At 25.4% G+C, this 17,002-nt stretch overlaps 3 protein-coding genes across 7 annotated transcripts; 2 read left to right on the top strand and 1 right to left on the bottom strand.

Moving 5' to 3' along the window:
* The first annotated feature begins 354 nt into the window (after positions 1 to 354).
* Positions 355 to 4,463, top strand: LOC105259023 (actin-related protein 2). 5 transcript variants are annotated; one of them, XM_011270698.2, is made up of 8 exons: positions 357 to 770; positions 893 to 1,016; positions 1,920 to 1,937; positions 2,537 to 2,616; positions 2,723 to 2,858; positions 2,955 to 3,314; positions 3,756 to 4,034; positions 4,110 to 4,280. In XM_011270698.2, exons 3-8 carry the CDS (start codon positions 1,932 to 1,934, stop codon positions 4,278 to 4,280), a joined length of 1,032 nt encoding a protein of 343 aa, XP_011269000.1. In that variant the 5' UTR covers positions 357 to 770; positions 893 to 1,016; positions 1,920 to 1,931. The 5 variants fall into 5 exon arrangements, with proteins under 5 accessions (XP_019885499.1, XP_011269000.1, XP_011268998.1 ...); XM_011270696.3 differs by lacking the exon at positions 1,920 to 1,937 and adding an exon at positions 1,449 to 1,466 and having other exon boundaries at positions 906 to 1,016; XM_011270695.3 differs by having other exon boundaries at positions 723 to 770; positions 906 to 1,016; positions 4,110 to 4,463.
* Positions 4,464 to 6,152: 1,689 nt separating this feature from the next.
* LOC105259024 (collagen type IV alpha-3-binding protein) lies at positions 6,153 to 12,025 on the bottom strand. Its single transcript, XM_011270699.3, has 8 exons — positions 11,470 to 12,025; positions 11,224 to 11,343; positions 10,382 to 10,619; positions 9,537 to 9,820; positions 8,316 to 8,483; positions 7,535 to 7,966; positions 6,978 to 7,110; positions 6,153 to 6,770 (listed from the first exon to the last, which is right to left on the bottom strand). The coding sequence occupies exons 1-8, from the start codon at positions 11,740 to 11,742 to the stop codon at positions 6,643 to 6,645; spliced, it is 1,776 nt and encodes a 591-aa protein (XP_011269001.1). The 5' UTR covers positions 11,743 to 12,025; the 3' UTR covers positions 6,153 to 6,642.
* A 637-nt stretch (positions 12,026 to 12,662) lies between these two features.
* Positions 12,663 to 14,308, top strand: LOC105259025 (multifunctional methyltransferase subunit TRM112-like protein). The gene is made up of 3 exons (XM_011270701.3): positions 12,663 to 12,843; positions 13,864 to 13,965; positions 14,083 to 14,308. Exons 1-3 carry the CDS (start codon positions 12,766 to 12,768, stop codon positions 14,275 to 14,277), a joined length of 375 nt encoding a protein of 124 aa, XP_011269003.1. The 5' UTR covers positions 12,663 to 12,765; the 3' UTR covers positions 14,278 to 14,308.
* Positions 14,309 to 17,002: the final 2,694 nt, after the last annotated feature.

Here is a 17,002-nt window from a genome sequence, read left to right on the forward strand (position 1 = left end):
ATGAGAATTGTTTATAATTAAATTTATGTATTTAAGACCATTGTACAAAATTGTAACCAATCATTGCTCCAGTTGAACCAATAATTACTGAGCGCATACTTATTACTCCAAATTGAAAACCAAATCGAACATACGGAAACTATACTTATAACTACTATAGTATCAACCAGTGAGCGAATTAATAAAGATAGTGATTCATATATAAGTATCTTTTTTACGAAAACTCTTTACTCCTTGAAGTAGAGTAGCATTTGATCGACCAATCAGATGCAAGAAATTTTTGTTTCTTTTATCCTGATTAGTCAATCGAAAGCTACTCCTAGGACTAAATTTTCGAACACACTTTAGTATGTCATAGTGGCAGCGAGATTGGACCTTGCTTTGCTTTCGGTGTCAACTGGTGCCAACCCAAATCGTAAAAGATAGTAGAAGAATAAAAAAAAGCATGTTATAGAGCTCAATGTCGTTAACCGTAGCAAGTAAATTCAACGACAAAAAATTTGTTGCACCTTGAATTTGCTTCGCGCAGAGTGCTTTTGCACAAGTCCCAGATTGTGATACAAAACAACGATAATTTTATCGAAATTGCATTTGCCGTTTAGTCACACTCGTCGGTAACGCCCTAATATCCGCAGATATTAATCACTTTGATGGAGCGGGTGATATGAGACAACAATTTAAAAGGAGGAAAGAAATATTATTTGAAGGAATAATATATCGAGATGGACAGCAAGGGGAGGAAGATTATTGTTTGCGATAATGGTACTGGGGTAAGGCTTGTTCTTCTCTTTTTTTTCCTTGTGAAAAGTTTCTTATGCTGATATAAGCAAAAGATGTTTCAAACTCCTTCATGTATTGGATGAAATAATTTATGTCTTGAACATTGATGTAGTTTTTAATTGTAGTTTGTCAAATGTGGATATGCCGGTGCAAATTTTCCAGCTCATATATTTCCATCTATTGTCGGACGACCCATAATCAGAGCTGTCAATAAAATTGGTGATATTGATGTAAAGGTATATTGATTTATTTTATATTTATAGCATTGATATCATTAGATAAAATATTGAAAAAACATAAGGCAATCACAACTCTGTCTTAATAAATGCTGTAATCACAACTTTGTCTTAATAAATGCTGTAAAATTATAATAGCTATAATTTTTTGATGTAATGAATATTATTTCTTATCAACATTGTTTTTAATATAATAAATAATACTTATCTATACAATTAGATTGATAAATATAAATTGTAGTTTTAACTATAATTTATAAAATTACATGGAAAATAAAAACCATGTTTATCACTAAAATTTATCAATTACCAAATTATAAATTAAAATGTTTAATGCTAACAGTTTTTAAAAATAATATAATTTTCTGGTTTAAATTAGAGTGTGTTTAATTATTATTTAGATATAATTAATAAGAACAATTATATTTTCAGCAAGAATATTGCATTCGTGTAAGTCTATTACATAATATTGCATTCTGCACACTTTCATCAGAATGTTTAAATTTGATTAAAAATAATCTATATATTTGTCTACTGTGATGCAAATAAAATAGTTTGTAAAATGCTAATAATTTTTACTAACAAATTCTAGAAAGAAATAAGTACTTGAAATATAAGATAAATTCATAGGGGAATTATTTTGTTTTGCAATATTTTTAAATAGATTGCTTTTACATTTGAAATCCATGCAGCATATATGTGTTTTTCTAATACGGAATTTTAAAAGTTCTTTATTGACATAAATATTATATGTTTTGATAACATGCAATATATCTATAATTTATATATACTTATATACTTATCAATTAAATGTAATTTGTATATGTGAATATATATTGTATATGTGTCATGCTTTTTATAATTATCTAATGTATTTGTGTGTTTATATTTGCTCTCACATAGGATGTGCTTAACATGCCTGTAAGTTTATTGTATTTTTATGCTTTTTATTTGTTTTTTAAATAACTTTAATGTTTTAATGAAGTTGCTTTGGATTGTAAATATATATACATTGGAATAGTGTGCTTAAATAATCTGATAGACCAACTTTTTAAAAATATACATATATGAGGGACCTAATTTAATAACAATAAAATTAAAAATAATATTTTTCAGATATGAATTCTGTAGCTTGATTTTCTCAGTACACTATATAATACATTATAGTTATTATATTAATCATAATACTTTATAAAAATAAAATTCTATAAATTGTGATATAGGACAATAACTAAATATTTTTGTTTATTTTTTTTGTTACAAGATTTAATAAAATAAAGTCTAATATAATATTAGAAATTATATGAAGTTTATTATCTAATAAAAAAGACAAATTTATTAATTATTTTTGAACATTTAGCTAATCAGTTTTATATAATTATTTAAAATTTCTATATTTGTTAGAAAATATACAATATATCATATGACAGTTGACACTAAAACTAATTTTTTTAAATAAACAATGGACATAATACATAATATATGTAGAATTCTAATTATTACATATATTATTGTCACAGGATTTGATGGTTGGCGATGAAGCGAGTAAACTTCGTTCTATGTTAGAAATAAGTTATCCTATGCAAAATGGAATTGTTAGGTATATAATTATACTCTTAATATTATATTCTTATATAATTAAATTCTCTTAATATGAATTATAACATATTTAATATGAAAATTATTGAAATATATATGATTAATAGAAATTGGGAGGATATGTGTCATGTGTGGGATTATACATTTGGCAAGGAGAAGATGAATATTAATCCTAGAGAATGTAAGATTTTATTAACCGAACCACCAATGAATCCTATCACGAATCGAGAAAAAATGATCGAGGTAATATCGTAATTCTAAAGTTAATAAAAATAAAATTGTAAATTATTAAAAATTAATTTATATGATTGAAGTTTAGTATTCATGCAATGATTTCAGGTGATGTTTGAAAAGTATGGTTTTGCTGGAACATACATTGCAATTCAGGCAGTATTGACATTATATGCTCAAGGACTGATTAGCGGTGTCGTCGTAGATTCTGGTGATGGTGTTACGCACATTTGTCCTGTGTTTGAGGAGTATGCTCTGCCACATTTGACCAGACGACTGGATATAGCCGGACGCGACATTACAATGTATCTAATTAAATTGCTGTTGCTACGCGGTTATGCATTTAATCACTCGGCCGACTTTGAGACAGTTAGAATGTTGAAGGAGAAATTGTGTTATATCGGTTACAATATAGAAACTGAAGAAAAGCTAGCTCTTGAAACCACTGTATTGGTAGAATCCTATACTGTAGGTACATTATTATGTATTGTGTGCACATATATACACAGTATACAGTTTTATTAATATTTTATATACAGGATAGAAAGAGCATTTAAAATGTTATATGGCGTTCTTCTTCAAAACTTAACGTCGCACAAATATATAACTTGCGAACGACCAGCTACATATTTTTTTTAACAATTCTTTTCTTTTTATTTGATTCCTTTTAATTGATTCCTTTCATTATTTTATATATAAAAATATTGAAATAAGATAATCGAAAAGTTATCAATTAATTTTTTCTCAAATCTTTATAAATTTGATCTGAAACATTTTTTTGTACGACATCAAGTTTTGGAGAAAATACTTTGTAACATTTAAATGTCCCATCCTATATGTGGCTAATTTCACATAAATATACATACACACATATATTGAATTAAGGTGTACAAATCATTGTATTTTCAGCTTCCTGATGGACGTGTGATAAAAGTAGGGGGTGAGAGATTCGCGGCACCGGAAGCACTCTTCCAACCGCACTTAATTAATGTCGAAGCACAAGGTATAGCTGAGTTGGTGTTTAGCACAATTCAAGCAGCTGATATCGATATTAGAAGCGAGCTGTACAAACATATTGTTCTGAGTGGAGGTAGTACAATGTATCCAGGGCTTCCGTCGAGGCTTGAACGAGAAATTAAGCAACTTTATCTTCAAAGAGTGCTAAAAAATGATATAACTAAATTGAATGTAAATGCATATTTAAGAAAAATTTATATAAATGTACATATTGCGAATATTTATATTTTATGCATTTTTTCCCAGAAATTTAAAATAAAAATTGAAGACTCACCTCGACGTAAAGACATGGTTTTCATGGGTGGTGCTGTACTAGCAGAAATAACAAAGGATCGAGATTCTGTATGGATAACGCGTGAAGAATATGAAGAAAAGGGTCTCAGTGTATTAAAAAAATTAGGCTCTTACGAATCATGAAGAAAATCATTGTAAAGTAGATTACAAAATTTTTTACATGATCATATGTTTTTTTTTATCAAATGTTTACATCTAAAATATATATTATTTGTGAGAGCTGATCTTACAGAGCAGTTTTATGCAAATGATTTATTGCATAATTGTAAAAAAAACGAGGCATTTAAAAAGACAGACTTTTTTATTTTTTTTTTAAGTATATGATGCAATTTCAAATAAATAGATAAAATAATTGAAATATATAAAATATACTATGGTTTCACACAATAAATTTTTTTATTTAATTCTTGTAATGATTCCTGAACTTTTATTCATATCCACATATTTATCTCACAATAATGTCTTTTTTTAACATTTTTTCTATACTGTTGCATTGTTGTATGTGTTTTTAATTCCAATTTAATTATTGAATATATAAATATTAAGCATTAATTTAATACAAAGGACTATATTAATTTCTCAAACAACTATATTCAATTAAAATATTTTGCCAACCAAATAAAACATCACACTTAATGTGCATTTCTCGAATAAATATTCAAAATAGCGATTAATATATTTCTCTTTTTTATATAATATATCTAATGATCTTATTTCTCTTCCTTTATTTATCGAATTTTTCTTTAAAAAGTGTAAATATAATTAAAATTGTAAAAACAATTATATATTCAATGTAAGGTACTATCTTTTTATTGTGGTAACACATGTTACTGCGAACATAATTAATGTGCGATTTTATATTTTAAGTCGTTATTTTGTTACTCTTTATACATGAATCTGTAACGTAAGGAAAGAGAATGTCTGTTGTTAATCAAAATGTTTGAAATTAATTGAACCTATATGGAATCTACTAAGATATATTATTTTTTATTATATATAATAATATATAAAAAATTATTATATATAATTATATATAAAACCGTAAAGTTAAAATTTCGTATATTTTTTTTATATTTGTATATGTTTATTTTTGCATCTTATGTATACGTACATATATATATAAACAGGTCTGTAATTTTATAAATTTCTGTTATATCATTATACTTTATTATCCTTATTACTTACACACATACATGAAATATGTAAGATTTTAGACGATGATGTCACTATCGTTACGTGTCATATTCATATCAACATTGTAATGAAGAGTCGTATTTTATGATTTTAAAAAGCGACAAAAAATTAAAATATCGATAGAATAATGAATTTTGTCGTTAAATTATCGAGGAATAGGAGACTCTTCGATAGACAGTAACAATAGGACAACTTAAATACAATACAGTAGCTTAATTAAATACAATTTGTAATTTGTAGTACTTTTTACGAATGAAAATTATAATCATACAATAGTAGTACTGTGATTTGGCAAAAAATTAAAATGATTAGAATTGATAAAATATATTAATAAGTTTTTAAAATTAAAAATTTATTATTCATTATTTTAATGTATTATTATTTTTATTATTATACACATAATGTGAGTTACATAATATCATTTGAAAATAATTTTTGAAAAATATGCATTAAACGAAAAAGTATCTCGAATAAAAGTTTGATTGTATAAATTAGAAAATGAGAATATTTCATGTATACATAATATAAAAGTTTTTTTAGAGAACTTGCTTGTGATTGATAAAGAAAAGTTTATTTTACAAAAAGAATATTCTATCTGTGTGTTTAAAACAGTTCTTATTATAAAAAAGCAAAACGAAATTAATTAACATCCGGTATGATATGGAAACGATTGTTATTTTGCAATAAATCTAGAACAGTCTTTATTATATATATAAGTTTTTCCAAGTGATTTTTATATCGCATAGCAATGTACACACATATTTATGTATAACTAAAAATAATAATATAATCTATAATATACAATTCAGCATTTAATTAGATATATGTAACGAGATTTGTGTATTTAATTCTCGATTAAAATTTGTACACACAGTTGGATAAAATACTGTGTAACAAATAATAGGCTTATTGGAAGAGGAAAAGATAATCAGCAAACAGTGCTAATCATGCGTGCTTCATTGTAGCGCTTCATCAAGTTGCTTATTAAGTGTATACAATTGCTATATACACTCATTTATATTCTAAATGGCTTTCAATATTTATTATAACAATTTATCTTTCCCATTCATAAGTTATATATAAGTCAATTATCTCAAGCAAATAATAAAAAAAAAAGACAAAAGTGATATACAAAACTTTCACTTACGTTGTATAATAATCATTCTGCAATTCTTACAGTATGTATACTAAATACAAACTGTTTTATAGTAATCACGTGAAGACACTTTGAGATAGTGAATAAGGAATTGGATGGAAAACACGAAAGATTTTCATTTTTTATTAATCACATTCAGAATGTGATTGGTTTGTTTTTGCACTGATCGATACAAAAATTAGTGAACCGCTTCAGGAACTTTGGATATTCTCTTTTGTAAACGGCCCGTAAAACAGATGCTGGGGCCCATCCACCCGGATTTACTAAAATTCAAATAAAAAAATTTATTCATATAAAGAAAGAAGAAAGAGAGTGAGAAAGAAAGAAAAGGAGAATGAGAAATGAGCAGAAGTATAGATAGTATTCTTATATAACAATTTGAATAAGGAAACAAAGATATATAAGTATATTTAAGCGTTTTATATTAAATGTACATAAGTAACTTACAAAAAGATTCAATTAATACTTACCAACTGAACAGTATGTTATTTTACATGTAATATTCTCTCTCTTTATTTCCTCTTCGTCTTTTGGAGGATCGATAAAGGTTTGACAAACGAGACAAACCGTTAAATAAACTCTCACACATTTACCTGCATTTGGCTAAAATAATAATTTCACTTAATAACTATGTAAATTTAAAAATAATTTATTTTAAGAAATAAAACAATCTAGCGGAATAAGTATATCTCAATAAGATATAAAATTACTTCAGAGGATAATCTAAACATATTATTCATCTTAAAGTAGTAGATAAATGCATTATACAATCTTTCAGTTCTTTATTATTAAAGTGATTCGTTTGAAAAACTGAATTATTTTGTATTTCGTAATTAGTTGGACAAAATGAAATAAAATAAGAAAATACATGAAGGAATGCATCAAATAAGCTAAAAGCTAGAGAGCTAAAAGATTGTATAATACATTTATCCATTATATTTACTTTCAGATGATTCAGATTATTTCTTGAAGCAATTTTATCATACTTATCTCGTTAGATCCTTTTTGTATTAAGCGTATTATGTACCGGGTAATCGGGATGTTCAGTACTATGATTGCAGACTATCCATAGATCATGAGCGTCACGATCCTGATCATCCGATACTCGACGTATGTGCGACCAAAACAACGCATCTCGTTGACTCGCTGGCCAAATACGTTTGTGCGTTTGCAAAAATAATAGCGTATCCTTGGAAATGTTTTCGATGATTGTCATGTCCTCTAAAGTGGCTTCCCATCCACTTCTGTATTCGGGACTGAAAAATATTTTACAAACTTCGTGACCGGTCAGTCCTTTAACGACATGACATGCTTTGAGAGGATCTACGACTAATCCGTCAGCCTCTTCCTCTCGCCGATACATTCGCATATCACCATCTTCAGCGAATAATTGCCATCCGCCTGCTCCACCTACGCCGAGTCGAGCATAATGGAGTTGCTCCATGGTAATCTTCTCTATCTATAAATTGGTAGTAAAAAATCGAAAAATATGGTCACAAAGAGTATATGCAACATACGTATGAATAATAAACAATTAATATTACATATTAAGAATTCATATTATTAAGGAAAAATTATTTTATATTTTAATACTTTATATTTTAAACTTTGCATATAATTGTCATTTAATTATAATTGTAATTATAATTGTAATTATTAATAGTTTGTAACTGCATTTCTCAACAAAATTAAAGTTTTTCGAATTGATAGAAAAATTGATGAAAGTCAAATGTATGTAATTTTGAGACATGATTATAATGATGATGTTTCTAGAAATATTTGTCTCCGTTTTTAAATACTGTAATTACCTCAGGCCATAGCTTGTGTGAAGATGCTGTTATAGTGGGAGATGTTAAAATTGAAACAGATTTTTGTTTCAAGCGATTCCTTAATTGATTTTCTTCTTCAATTTTGTCCAGACCTGTCTCGACAGCATCATAAAATTCTTCATCGCAAAGAGCGCTATGCGGACCTTCCTTAAAAAGTTAATAAAACAAATTTAATTTCGTTATTTTATATATAAAAATATTAAAATCATTAAAAAATGAATATTTTACAAGATATTATATATTTCGTATTACAATATGCTAAAATAAATATTTTATAAGTAATTGCATATTTAAAAAAAATAAATTTAATTTTTGTTAAGGAAAGATCGATTGATAGAGAGAGATAGTGAGAGATACTTAAAAAATATGCCATTAAATTTCTGATCTATATAGAATACCTTGAAATTCATAAATCAAAATATTATAACAAGACAGATTTTGAAAAATTAAGCAATAAAAATATTTTCAATTTTTTATTTCTAGCAATAATTTCTTAGATATAATAATTTGAAATAAATTAGAGAATACGTTCAGATAATCGCCTGTTCGTGAATCATATACGCCACTATCATGCATTACTAATATTAATGCATATGTGAGAAAGACTCACGCACAAACGACTATCTAGCTTATGATTAACCGGCTTCAAACTCTCTTATATCTCAAAAACTATTTCATAGAAAATAGTAGTAAAAATGACACTTTTATCATTTAATTTTTCAGAAACTTTCATTTTGCAATTTTATTATTCTTTCTAAATTTAATTCTAAATTTCTAAATGGATATTATGTTTAGACTATATCATGGTCAGAAAAATTTATCATAAATAAATAACTATAAATATATTTACTATATTCGTGGAATGAATGATAAAAAATTAATGTGATAGTTGAAATAATTTAAGAAAAAAGATATAATATTCGATTTTCTAATATACAGAAAAAAAATATAAAAAATATTTTGGTGCTTATGTTTGAATGATAACAGATAATAAAGTACAATAGTTATAGTAAAACATAGCAGGAATTAAATATGTACATATGTACATATTTAAATATGTACATATGTACATATTTACATATGTACATATGTATAACTTGAAATATAACATATATGTACATATAAATATTCTAAAATAGGAACTTTATAAAATAAAAATTCTACATAACAAATGAGATTATGATTAAAAAAAAAACTTACTTCATAGTCAGGACCTCCATGAATAAGAACTCTGGGTCTGGGAGAGTCGTTATGATGCATGGCAACTTGATCTTTCAGAGCTTTATAAAGTTCTTGTAATTTTCGTCTTTTTTCGATTTCTTTTTCCCATCTGCGACGCCATGCATCCTCTCGCTGTATCATTAATTCAACGCAATGTTGTAAAGTTGCTAACACTCCTTCACTGGTGGCTTTAAATGTTATTGCTTCTCCTTTAAAATCTACTGACTGTTCGGCTGGATTAAACATTGTCTCAATTTTCTTTTCTGGAATTTTTATAAGGTTTAATAAAATATCTTAAAGCTTTTTTCTATATGTTTCATGATAAAGATATTAAAATTATATATATGATCATAAATCTCTCATACATATATATATTTAAGAATACTAGAGCTATAAATACTGTAAAGATATAAAAATTGATAGGTCTCCTAAATCAATATATATCTATTCCTTATTTGAGTATTGCAGTTTATTTAATCTTGATAAGCTTATTCTTATCTTATGGTTCTGTAGAAAGGTATTTTGTGTGTGTAGATGAGAATATATTATATAATTTATACATAATTTTAAAAATCAATTTTACAAATTTTAACAAATCTGATAAAAATAGTATTTGTAAATGTCTATACAAGTATAAATTTTTCAAATTTATATATCTAAATATAAATTTAATTAAATATATATTTTTATTCTTTGAATTTTCTGAAATTAAAATACTAAATCTCGGAAACGAAATATATCGACTGTGTTCTTTTCTCTTTATAAATTTGTTGAACATAAAATTAAAAAAAAAAGATCTTTTCATACAAAATAAAAATTATTACCTTTTTTGGAAGTATTCTTGACATTTTCTGCACAGTTATCAAAATATTTCTGCAGAGTATCGATCTGCTTGATTAGAATGTCTCTGAAAGTTTCAATTTCAGCTAACTTTTCTTTCAGTCCTCTAATGCCACGCTTAGTAAAACTACCAGCGCTCGTTGTCGATTGTGTATTTGATACAAGCGAAATGGCACTACCATGTCGTTTGAGGCTATTTTCACTTCCATAACCGGATTCCGACTTTAATATAAAAATTTTATATAAAAATATAAAAAATTAATTTAACTTTTAATATAAAAATATATTATTAATTGCATTATATATACATTGTGCTTTGTGTTAAATATCCCACAAAGTATCTAGAAAACAATAGAAAATAGAAAAATATTTTGGACAATAGTTGTAAAATTTTAAGAGAGTAACTTAATCAAAACATGCTCTATACAATTTTGTTCATATGAGATGTTTTCCTGAAATTTGATGATTATTATTTTTTTTTTCTAATGGAACCATATGATTTCTTTATATTTATTAGGATTTATCATTTATTAGGGATTTTTCAAGTTATTTTCAAAATAAAAATGTATTAAAAAAAATTATATACTAAATATTATATATAATTCTATATAATTCTATATATTAATTCTATTTTTTTTTAATTAATAAATTTAATTTTCAAATCTCTAGAGAAACACATATTAATATATATAAAAAATATATATATTTGAAATCATATTTTATAAATTATTTAAAAATAAATATAAATAAATAATATAAATAAAAAATAATATACAATAAATAAATAAAGTAAATAAATACATATTGTAATATTTAAAATAATTACCTTGTATGATTTTAAAACATCTACCCATCGCTGTTTTTCCTCTGGACTGCTTGCCCTTAAATACCAAACTAAGCAGTCGTTTACGGACACATCAAATCTGCATTCATCAAATTGATGTGCCTAGTAAAACAAATAACTTAGTACAGATTCATTAATTTAATAAATTAAATATATCACAACAATGTATATGCTATTACATTTGATAAAAAGAGAGAGAAAAAACTATTACACGTGCAATTATCTTACCTTGATATTAGCTTTATACAGACTAATTGAGCCACGACATCCAAATCCGCTGTCCTGCTCAGATTTGTAATAAGACAAAGTACCATCTTTGAGTACAATAAATCTAGTTTGCCAGCCATGTATGTAATTTGTCCATTTGGATAATGTACCCTGAAGTTCTGGAACTACGACCCCATCGGAATCCTCGTCGTCGTCGTCGACCTCGGCATCTACGATGCACTCGGTGTCCTCGTTAGTGAGGCCCCGTAACGTTTCCATCACCTCATCGGCCATTCTTATCTCTATCTCAATTACACGATTATCACTCACGACGATTCACGTTTATTTACGGGCACACTTCTTGACATTGCTGGAAAGAAGCGAACAATCGGAGCTACAATCGTGCGTAATCACGTTTCTTGATATGATAGTTTTACGTCGGCGGCGGCGAATCCGCGATGACCACTAAATAATCGCGACAAAATAAAATATCTCAAAACATCGTTTCCGATGACAATTTTTCTACATAACCTATACGTAAAACACTTCTTATCAAACACAGTATCAATTTGTTCCTCTTATAGCTGAATTTCTTGTACTACGGTGTGTAATTAAAGCTTGTATAAAATTGAAGTGTTGATTGGTCAATCCAAATCTTTGTTGTCTGATTGGTCAATCAAACGTTTTCACACTCAAGCGAATCATTTAGAAAGATACATGTATACATTCACATAAATTTTTAAACGTTAAAGAGAAAGACAGAGAAAAACAAAAAATTCTAGCTAAAATGAACAAACGATGATGAAAGAAAATCGAGGACCAATTTTATGCGCACCCTCTCTTGTTTTTATCGGCAGCGAATGTCCATGTATGTATTTTAAGGTCATTCTACATGGCCATAGCATAAGGTTGTAAGGCGTAAGACTCAAGAAATTGACCAATCACAGTCGAGTATTAAGAGAATACTCGACTGTGATTGGTCAATTTTTTGAGTCTTAAGGCTATAGCACACACTTTCCATAAGACATAACAGTAAGGTTTCGACCAATCGCGTTGCTCAATTTGGTTAAGGACGGCCAAATTGAGCAACGCGATTGGTCGAAAGCTTACTGTTATGTCTTATGGAAAGTGTGTGCTACAGCCTTTATGCCTTACACCTTATGCTGCGGCCATTGTAGAATGGCCTTTATACGTCTATGAATTAACCTAACCTAACCTAATGTAACCCAATCTAACTTTATATACACGCGCTTATTGTATGAGCTGTATGTTATCGTTTTATTTCTTTAATGAAAAGGCTTTTTATTATAGGAAAACATGAAGCTTCTCACACATAATATGTTGACGTCCAGGGCTATAAGAGGTGTGACAGTCGGCTATCCTCTCAGAATTATCGTAAGTTATGTTATGCTTTTAATTATATTTAAAAAAAGATTACAACTCACGCTCGCAAAGTTTCAGTCTCAGAATAGATATTTAATTATTGATTATAGTGAATAAGAAGTTAATAAGCTTCATATTGATAATGATCTAAAGAAAATAAAATAAAAAATTATTTTATCAATGTTTTAACTGACTTATAACTCTTGTTTTAACTAATGAATTTATCTGATGTCCTAAATTTAATTTTGCGTATCTCAATTCTGTATCTCAAATGGACTATTACTCGTGTAAAAAAAATAAAGAAAAATATTCAATTATAAACAATAATGTTTAAAAATTTAAAAATATATAACATAACGTGTATATATATATATATATATATATATATATATATATATATATTTCAATTTTACTATTTAGATAACATTGAATTGTTATTTATTATCCTTAAGAATATAAACATTGTTAATGTAATTTTTGATTACAAATTTTTGACTACAAATGACAAGGTTAGAATGTTTTTAATTTATATTAAATCTTTGCACTTAAAAAATATTTTTGTTTTATATCAACAATAACAATAACAGAGCTTATTTTTTTATTATAATATTTTTTATAAATTATTTATTTTTAAGTTATTCCCATTTCTTTTTTTAATTTTTTATAAAACAAAAAAATCAAAATTTATAATAAAAATACACAGGAAGATTAATCAGTTTCTGTGCAAAATTGCAAATAATACTCAAAGAAAATATTTTAAAGCTTGTCTCTATCTGCATTAAATACATATCTGTATTATAAAATTTATTTTAACTTAAAAATACTATCTTTCATTAAATAATCATGATTTAATTATAATTAAAATAACTCTTTTAATATTAAAAATGTATATATAATGTATATATAATTATACTTAGGAATAAAGTCTATTAATCTGACTAATTATAACCAATACCATTGTCATATACTTGTATGTTTTCATCATGACATTTCCGCATAAATGTTTTATAAAAACATATTTTTAATTTGTAGGCCAAAGACATCAGAGTATCTGAAGTAGATTTCAATCCAGAATATATTGCTAGGATAATCCCAAAACTAGATTGGACAGTGCTGTGGAAAGCTGCAGAGAGCGTAAATTTACCTTCTCATATATTTACACACAGCTTTTTCACAAACATTTGCACATGCATACACAAAAAAATATTGAATAAAATGTTTGGTAATATATTCACATAAGTTTTATTACAGATAGGACATGTCGGGGAATTACCTCAGATTTTAATAGAAGACTTCGAGTCGAATGACGACTTTCTAAAAAAAGTTCACCATGTTCTGTTGGAAGTTGAAGTTATAAATGGAGATCTATTGTGTCCAGAATCTGGTAGAAAATTTCCTATCAATGATGGCATTCCAAACATGCTTCTAAATGAAGATGAAATTTAAATAATAAAACCAAATAATTTCTAATAATATTATTTGTCACTTTCTTTAAATACAATTATTAAGAAATTACATTTATTTAAATATATTATATATACTTTTAATAGTTAATTTTTTTATTTGCTCTTTTGTATTAATATAAAATTGTTAATAGTTGAAGATAAAAATTAGGTATATCTTGTACATGTGCATGTGTGTAATAAATATATTAAATTTATATATTTACATATATGCATACAAAGGGTTTTTACGAGTTCGAATAACTTCAAAATAATTACCATTTAGCTAGAAGAATCACATAAATGTATAATATTCTTTTTTGTCAAACTTTTTAGTTCATTACAGTCAAACTGAATTATGATGTATAAAATATATATAAAAATGAAAAATTATATGAATTTATTACCTAATAATTTGTGTGTAATACCTTAAAATAAATTAGTTTTCTCATATTTCTTTATTCATACATTTCATATTATAAATTGAAAGTGAAATTTTAAATCTGTATTGCGCTCAAAAAATAAGATTAACGTTGGCATTGAATTGTATATTTTATCTAAACTTTTCTTAAAGGATAAATAGAGAAATAAATTTCTAGCTACATCTTAAGATTAAGAGAGGGAAAAAATTAATCGCAAACATGCAGTGCATTATTCAAATATACTATTTGAGATTTAAATTATATTATCGAATGTATAATATGATTACAGATACTTTATTGCACAGATATGTCTTAGCGACAATAAGATAAAACTTATATTATTTTTTATACTTAACATATAACAGCTTTCATTTACATTATCTTTATATTGCTACTTATATAATTTGCTCGAGTATTTTCTACTCCATTATCAGAGTAAACTTCTACAAATGTAACATTTTGATACAATAATTTTTTCACAGTTATAAAGCATAGCACAAACAATGTTAGTAATATTACAGTGAAATATACTAAAATATAAGTGGAATAAAATATCTAATATATATTCTTGGATATTAGAGATTAATATATTGATACACAAAAAATATTTATACACATAAGTATTGATCAAAATATTTATACATATAATACAATTATCCTGAAATTAGTAGTTTAAATTTTCATTATTAAGTAGACAGTTATGTTTGTATGTTATATGTAGGAAATATGTAAGGAATATGATTAATTAATTAATACAAGAATATACTTTTGAGATTAATTTTAAGATTCATACATAGTAGCACAAAATATGGCATTTATGCACAGAATTTTTTATGAAATTTAATTTGTATGTGTGAAATAAATGTTAGAAACTTAGTTTCCGTTCATTTAATTAAATTTTTTTATAGGACATTTATGAAATTCTTATAAAATGAATTATAAAAATTAAGATACCTCTTAAAATATATTATAAAAATGTCATCATTACTATTTTTTTTTAATTTTTATAAATGCGCAAATCTTTCTGATGTTATTAAATAATATTTTCTTATGAAGTAGTATTTATATAAACAAATATATTTCAAAAGGTACTTTTACAATAATTAAAAATTACTAATATTATCAAAAGACATGTGCAATCTATGCCAAAGACTTGTATATATTAGTCTTCTATACCAATAGCAATCCTTAAAATATAATCAAAATATATTATTTTGCGATTTATTTTCAAAAGTCAAAAAGCTATAAAAATAGCTCTAACATTTCAGCCACAGCCCATCTATTATTAATCTTTTTACTTTTAAGTATTAATGGAGACTGGATTATTCCTGAATTGAGCTATGAAAATATTTTTATTACTTTAAAATTTTACTACAGCATATATAAATAATGTTCTTATTATAGTTTATTATTAGAAACCTCTCCTTTTGCATTTTTTAGTTATGTATATGCCTGTTCTGCATATTAATCTATGGAAATTTTATGTTGCTTTAGATATGCCAGTTTTTTTATATCTCCATTTATTTTATTTTTTATACTTCAAGCTTATAAAATATATATTTCTAAATATATCATAATAAATATCCATTTAATGGAATTTTTTTCACATGTATCTACACTTCATGAAAATATAGTTTAATACATATGTTTGCTTTTAAATTTTACTAAAAATTTTCATTCTGAATATGACTTATTATAGTTATAGCTAAAAAAAATGTATATGTGCTATTAAGAAATTTATTAATATTAAGATATATATTTTTAAAAACTATCATATAGGAATTATTTTTCGATTCTTTATTTTTTTAAAAAGTTCTCAAAATTATATTTTTTTATATGAACTGATTTTTTAACTGTCTAAATATAAAATTATTTAGAATCATCAAAAACCAATAACTTGAGATATTTTGTAATTTAACAATGAGATAATATATGTAATATATCTTGTAAAATATTCATTCTTACTAAAGTATTATTAAATTTTCCACAGAATAATAAATAAAATCGATTCATTATTCTATCTTCATACAAATGTAACATTGCATTTGCAAGATGCATGTTTATTCAGAACAATTATTACGAACACACAATTACTCATTCTTATCAATTAATTAAATTTATTATTAGGTGTAGAAAAGTAATAAAATAAAGTGATCAGAAAGTAAATACTGTACAAAATATTACTATTTACAAATACTATTTTAATATTTTTATATATATAATGAATGACGAAGAAAATTTAATTAAAAAAAGAACAAAAATATATCAAATTTAAAAAAATATTAATATAAAAAGATAATAAAATAT

The sequence above is a fragment of the Camponotus floridanus genome, unplaced genomic scaffold, assembly GCF_003227725.1.
Source record: "Camponotus floridanus strain SB8 unplaced genomic scaffold, Cflo_v7.5 scaffold12, whole genome shotgun sequence".
Lineage (NCBI taxonomy): Eukaryota > Metazoa > Arthropoda > Insecta > Hymenoptera > Formicidae > Camponotus > Camponotus floridanus.

Coding starts and splice junctions, on each gene's coding strand:
- LOC105259025 (XM_011270701.3), top strand. CDS start 12,766: ATGAAGCTTCTCACACATAATATGTTGACGTCCAGGGCTATAAGAGGT. Junction 12,844..13,863: donor GCTATCCTCTCAGAATTATC/GTAAGTTATGTT, acceptor TTTAATTTGTAG/GCCAAAGACATCAGAGTATC. Junction 13,966..14,082: donor TGTGGAAAGCTGCAGAGAGC/GTAAATTTACCT, acceptor GTTTTATTACAG/ATAGGACATGTCGGGGAATT.
- LOC105259023 (XM_011270696.3), top strand. CDS start 723: ATGGACAGCAAGGGGAGGAAGATTATTGTTTGCGATAATGGTACTGGG. Junction 771..905: donor TTTGCGATAATGGTACTGGG/GTAAGGCTTGTT, acceptor TTTTAATTGTAG/TTTGTCAAATGTGGATATGC. Junction 2,617..2,722: donor ATGCAAAATGGAATTGTTAG/GTATATAATTAT, acceptor TATGATTAATAG/AAATTGGGAGGATATGTGTC.
- LOC105259024 (XM_011270699.3), bottom strand. CDS start 11,742: ATGGCCGATGAGGTGATGGAAACGTTACGGGGCCTCACTAACGAGGAC. Junction 9,821..10,381: donor CAAGAATACTTCCAAAAAAG/GTAATAATTTTT, acceptor TAAAAATTCCAG/AAAAGAAAATTGAGACAATG. Junction 6,771..6,977: donor AATAACATACTGTTCAGTTG/GTAAGTATTAAT, acceptor TTTGAATTTTAG/TAAATCCGGGTGGATGGGCC.